The sequence below is a fragment of the Podarcis vaucheri genome (genome assembly GCF_965113315.1).
Source record: "Podarcis vaucheri genome assembly, chromosome: 6".
In the NCBI taxonomy this organism is placed as follows: domain Eukaryota; kingdom Metazoa; phylum Chordata; class Lepidosauria; order Squamata; family Lacertidae; genus Podarcis; species Podarcis vaucheri.
Window position 1 is genome coordinate 17,421,001 of NC_138764.1, and position 6,170 is coordinate 17,427,170.

At 49.2% G+C, this 6,170-nt stretch overlaps 1 protein-coding gene across 2 annotated transcripts; it reads right to left on the reverse strand.

Moving 5' to 3' along the window:
- Positions 1–1,632: 1,632 nt before the first annotated feature.
- Positions 1,633–5,412, reverse strand: LOC309533870 (uncharacterized protein). Of its 2 annotated transcripts, none has more exons than XM_082225544.1 (2): positions 5,230–5,412; positions 1,633–3,028 (listed from the first exon to the last, which is right to left on the reverse strand). In XM_082225544.1, exon 2 carries the CDS (start codon positions 2,948–2,950, stop codon positions 1,814–1,816), a length of 1,137 nt encoding a protein of 378 aa, XP_082081670.1. In that variant the 5' UTR covers positions 2,951–3,028; positions 5,230–5,412; the 3' UTR covers positions 1,633–1,813. The 2 variants fall into 2 exon arrangements, with proteins under 2 accessions (XP_082081670.1, XP_082081671.1); XM_082225545.1 differs by having other exon boundaries at positions 5,210–5,412.
- Positions 5,413–6,170: the final 758 nt, after the last annotated feature.

Genomic DNA, 6,170 nt, shown 5'->3' on the forward strand with positions numbered 1-6,170 from the left:
TTCCACCGAAAAACGTTTCAGGGGAGCATTTGCAACAGCTGGGCACCATTTTTGAGTGAATTGTAGAACGTCAGATTTTTGCTGAAATTGTGACCACGCGGGTTAGGGATTTTTTCAAAAAACAGTTTTTCCACAAGTTCAGTCGTCGAGGGCTAATTCTTTTTCCGATGATAAAAACCCTTCTGTTTCCACCGAAAAACCTTTCAGGGGAGCATTTGCAATAGCTGGGCACCATTTTTAAGTGAATTGGAGAACATCAGATTTTTGATGAAATTGTGACAGGATTTTTTCAAAAAAAAGTTTTTCCGCAAGTTCAGTCGCCGAGGGCTAGACGTCAGATTTTTGCTGAAATTGTGACCGCGCGGCTTAGGGATTTTTTCAACAAAAAGTTTTTTCATGAGTAGAATGAGGTTGAGAACGGACCTCCGGAACGAGTTAAGTACTTAACCCAAGGTACCACTGTAATGGATTATGTAATGCCAGGAAGTTTGAGGGAAAGCTATCTTGTATGTCATATTAAATATCTGTGTACCTATGTGCTTTTTCACATATTTTGTTGACTGATGTCACACCTTTTTCAGTTACTTAGCTGAGTCAGACTCTAACCCAGGGGTCACTGTCCCTCAGATCATGTGGGGGGGCCAGACTATATTTTGGGGCGTAAATGATACAAGAGCACCACCAACCCCCTGGCTGCTTACCTGTGTCCTGCGAGTGGCAGGGGCTGGTGGCGGCGGCACGATGAGCGGTGCACAAAAGGCCATTGGAGAGTGGCTGCTTAAAATGGCAGCCGCTCAAGTGCTGCTGCTGCTGGCACCAACAAAGCCCAGCCCCCTTCCTCCTCTAGGCAGGGTTGGGAGAAGCCAGGAGGAGGGAGGGCGGAGGCGCCGCTGTTGCCGTCGTGTGAGAGGGAAAGAACGCATGCGCTGGCGATCCACGTGGTGATTCCCGGACTGTTCACGGGCCGGATCCAGAAGGCAATTGGGCCTGATCCAGCCCACGGGCCTTAGTCTGCTGACCCATGCTCTAACCCAAGCCAGTCCTGGGACAGAAATCTCTCCAAGTGCCCGTGAGTCCCCAGCAACCACGCCAAGAGATGTTCCCCAGAATCCTTTGCAACACCACAGAGGATGCTGGGAAATACCTGCCATGTTGTGTAGTGGAGTTACTTGGGACAGTCAAACGTGGACTGGAGCTGAGTCAAGTCTGGCGTTTCCCCAGATGAAATTATGAACAACTTAGCTTACAAGGCTGTTGTAAGGACAAGTGAGATTTAAAAGGGACATCGCATATATTTTGTGCTATATGAACAAACAGCAGTTGCCAAGTGATTTTGCACAGGTGAAGAAATAAATGGTTTGATGCCTAGAAGGATTAGTTTATGGATTGTTTCACACATTACACAGAGGAAAACCTAGGCTTTCCACCAAGTGAGCTGCACTCAGTGGCGATTCCCTGACAAGCATACCTGTACAAGACACATTTGTTACAGTTACAGGTAGGTAGCCATGTTGGTCTGTCGTAGTTGAAACAAAATAAAAAAAATGAAATAATTTTTTTTAAAAAATTCCTTCCAGTAGCACCTTAGAGACCAACTAAGTTAGTTATTGGTATGAGCTTTCGTGCGCATACCAATAACTAACTTAGTTGGTCTCTAAGGTGCTACTGGAAGGAATTTATTTATTTTTCAAAAATTTATTTTATGTTTGTTATATTCATACTTTATGCTTCAAGGTGTACTCATGGGACCTCTTAAGTGTACAGCTGCACACACACACACCCTGCATCCACAAATGCAATATGTGCCATGGCCCTATGAAGTTTTCATTTGGTGAATACGCTCGTGCCTCCTCAAGGAGCCTGACTCTGTGAAATCCTGAGCACAGTACGTGCACGAGTAGGGCTTCTCTCCGGTATGGATGCGCTGGTGACGATGCAGCGAAGTCAGGCGTGTGAATGCCCCACCACACTCTTCACAATGGAAAGGGCGCTCCCCAGTATGAATTTTCTGGTGCCTTTTCAAGCGGAGCAGCTGGACAAAGGCTTTCCCGCACTCTTGGCACTCGTACGGTTTATCCTGCCGGTGAATCACCTTGTGTTTGGACAGCAAGTTGGACGTACGGAAACCCTTGCCACAAGTCGGGCATATGTATGGTTTAGGCTGTTCTCTCTCTGGTTCTCCTGGATCTACCCTGGAAGAGGCCAAATCCTCGCTGCTTTGGCTCTGAGCCTTCGAAGACACTACGATTAAAGGCCCGTTCCTCAGCGACTGCAAATGTTCTATCTTATGCACGTTCCGCAGGTGTCTCCAGAGGTCGACTTTGTGAAGGAACCCTTTGTCGCATTCTGGGCACTTGTTCGGCCTGTCGCTCGAATGGATGAGCTTGTGCGTTCTCAGGTTGGCCATACGAAAGAACCCTTTGCCACAGACGGGGCACCGGTACGGACGCTCAGCCCCGTGGTACCGCTGGCGTTCCTGCAACCTGCCAAGATGGCGGAAGGCCTCTCCACATTCCTTGCGGCGGTAAGGTAGGACATCGCCAGATGTCGGCACCGGCTCCTCCTCATCTAAAGAACTGATGATGACAATGTCCTCACTAACCTTGCCTCTGGCATGCACAGAAGAACAAGGCTCTGGGTCTTCACCTTCACACTGCAGGTCAAATTTGGTGCTAGCGGTGATGAAGCCCCTGGCTGTGGTTGAATCGCTCCACTGACCGTATACGCCATTCCTTTTGTTTTCTTCGCAGTGCAGGTCTACAGGGATACCCTGATGGCTTGAAGGTCCGTCAAGGCTACCCTCAGGGCTGGGAGGCAGAGAGTAGTCTTCATCTACGTCTAGCCGGAGGCCACCTTTCTGACCCACCCACTCAGGAACGCAGTCATCCGAACGATCTTCCCCTGCGCCGCAAGTGTCACTGTCAGACTCCCAGCTCCCTTCCAATTCCATCCTTCAGCATCTTAGGGACAGCTCACATACGATGAAGTGCAGAGGTCTCCTCCGTTTGAGCTCTGGTCGCAGCCAAGCCTGCAAAAGAGGAGATAATAATAAATAATAATACATTTTTATTTATACCCTGCCCTTCCCGGTTCAGGAAACTGGGCTCAGGGCGGCTAACAACAAATTTAAAACACTTAATTGACGCTACAAAAAAACAGCATAAAATACGGAATAAAGCATAAATAACAATAAAATCTAAAATCAATTTGAGGAGAAATTCATCCAATAAACATTAGATGATCACCAGGGCTAGATGGCTAAATTAGTCCCATTTGGGCCAGCGAGGAGACCAGGGAAGAACCAGCTGTGGGATCCCAGAGAGGGCAATCTTTACAAAAAGGGGAGGGGGAAGGAAAGAAGGGGAACAAAAGATCAGGCCAGGTTCAAATTGAAAGCCAGGCAGAATAGCTCTGTCTTACAGGCCCTGCGGAAGGAAGTTAAATCCTGCAGGGCCCTGGTCTCATGGGACAGAGCATTCCACCAGGTCGGAGCCATCACTGAGAAGGCCCTGGCCCTGGTGGAGGATACTCTAACTTCCTTAGGGCCCAGGACCTCTAAACTATGATTATTCATGGACCTTAAGGTCCTCTGCGGGGCAGACCAGGAGAGGCGGTCCCGTAAGTACGAGGGCCCAAAGATGGGCTTTGTTTCCAAGCAATCCAAAATCCTGCACACTATAGGGGTAGCCAACATGGTGCCAGATGTTTCTGGGAGTTGTAGTATAACAACATCCGATGGATACCCCTCTGGCTACCTGCTGCCATGGCAACAGCTACTTTTCACTATCCATTGTGGGAACTAAGCCTGCACACTATATCCAAATGGCGAGGGCACAGGCTGCAGCAAAGCACCGCTAGTTGTTTTTTAAAAAAAGGATTGGGTAGCAGTCAGAACACTGGGTTAGCGAGAAGAGTAGTCTCATCTGGTGTAAGGCAACTTCCCACAGGTAATCAGGCCACAGGGCTTCATGATGTACCTGTGTTGCCCTCTTACAGCTCAGAATCTGTATTCAGTGGGGCTTACTCCCAGTTAACTGGGGAGATGGGTGCTGTTGTTATTTAGTCGTTTAGTCGTGTCCGACTCTTTGTGACCCTATGGACCAGAGCACGCCAGGCACTCCTGTCTTCCACTGACTCCCGCAGTTTGGTCAGACTCATGCTGGTAGCTTCAAGAACACTGTCCAACCATCTCGTCCTCTGTCGTCCCCTTCTCCTTGTGCCCTCCATCTTTCCCAACATCAGGGTCTTTTCCAGGGAGTCTTCTCTTCTCATGAGGTGGCCAAAGTATTGGAGCCTCAGCTTCAGGATCTGTCCTTCCAATGAGCACTCAGGGCTGATTTCCTTAAGAATGGATAGGTTTGAGCTTCTTGCAGCCCATGGGACTCTCAAGAGTCTCCTCCAGCACCATAATTCAATTCTTCGGCGATCAGCCTTCTTTATGTCCAGCTCTCACTTCCATACATCACTACTGGGAAAACCATAGCTATAACTATACGGACCTTTGTCGGCAAGGTGATTTCTCTGCTTTTTAAGATATTGTCACCACCTTGCCATGGCGAAGGGGCTTGAATAACTCAGAGAAGCTATGAGCTATGCCGTGCAGGGCCACCCAAGATGGACAGGTCATAGTGGGGAGTTTTGACCAAACGTGATCCACCTGGAGCAGGAACAGGCAAGCCACTCCAGTATCCCTGCCAAGAAAACTCCATGGACAAAGGCAACAGGGAGAGGGGTACACAGTCTTAATTATTCCATACTGGGGCGGGGAGGGAGAGAGAAAGGCCACAGTAGGAACGATTAAATCACCATTTCTATAAAGGTCTTTTAGATGCGATTTGCACCCAGACAGGACTCCTTATTCCCTCACCACAGTTATCAGGTGAGAGCAGCGAAGGGAGTTACAAAAAATGAACTCCTGAAATGGGACGTAAGAGCATCCCTGCCTAGCTTTACATTTTAAAATAATGTTTACGCACAAAGCAGATACATGGAGCAGGTGGGGAGTTGTTGTATTTTCGGGTGGGGAGGGAACAAAACACATTGCAGAGCCTCCCCCCTTCAACCCCTCCCTCCAAATAGAGGCAAGCCGTGACAAGCCGGAAGTCACAAATTTATAAATATATCATGCACCAACCCAGCTTTGGCGCAAAGTGATGTATGGAAGAAGCGGCGCCCGGGCGGGGGGGCTGTGTTAACCTGCGGTACTGACCGCCGCAAGTTCTTATTTACCAGCTGTTCGTCTCGGCGGCTCCCCGTTCATCCCGGGAAATGCTTCCTCTCCGGCTTCCAACCTTTCTTTTCCCCGCTCCATGCAGAAGTCAAGAGCGCGCCGTGCGCAACGAGGCACCCCTTGCCCCGTTTTGCAATGATGGTTTGCGTCCTTCCACCCCCCCACCAGCAAGAAAAAGAGCCTCGGCAACAACAACACGCCCCCACCCCGTTTTCTCCCCCAACCCTTTCTTGATTGACAAAGTCATGATCCAATCCCGTTGCTCGCTCTGCCCACATCCTGCTCCTCCTTCCCCCCCAGGGCAGCCTGGCGAGAACGGCTCCTCCTCATCCCTCCCTTTAAAGTCCGCTCTCGCCTGTGCCACCTACGGAGACCTGTGCATTAAAATAAAAAAAAAAATATTGTGGGAAACAATTTGCTTCTGTTGCTCAGCAAGAGCAAGATGCTGTTCTTTCCTCGACGGTGCAGTGCCGTCTGGCGCAATGATGGGGTCTTCTTTGGACACCCTCGTAGCCGAGTAAGATTGTCCACAAGTGATTGCAGTTGATTGGCCAGTGACTGGTAAAAGAGAAAAGGTGACTCATGCACATGTAATCGTGAACCGAGGTGAATTCAAAATCAACAAGGATTTAGCTCTCTCTTTTATAATTGCGCAGAAAGAACGAATGGGATCAGAGCTTGCCAGGAATAATATAGCACAGGAGAAATGAAGGGAGAGAGTACCGTTTCTTCTTCTTCTTTGGTGATCCCTCACAGCTGAGTAAGATTGCCTTCCATGAACACGGTTTTAACAGCGAGTCCACAAGTGACTGTGGAGGCCAATTTTGGGTCCACACATCCTTCCACAGTGGGGGCATTGGTTTCTGGGCGGGAGTCGATCACAGTGGGGGTTTGCCAAGCACGCCTTCCTCTTGGCACGTTTCTCTATTTCATCTTGAGT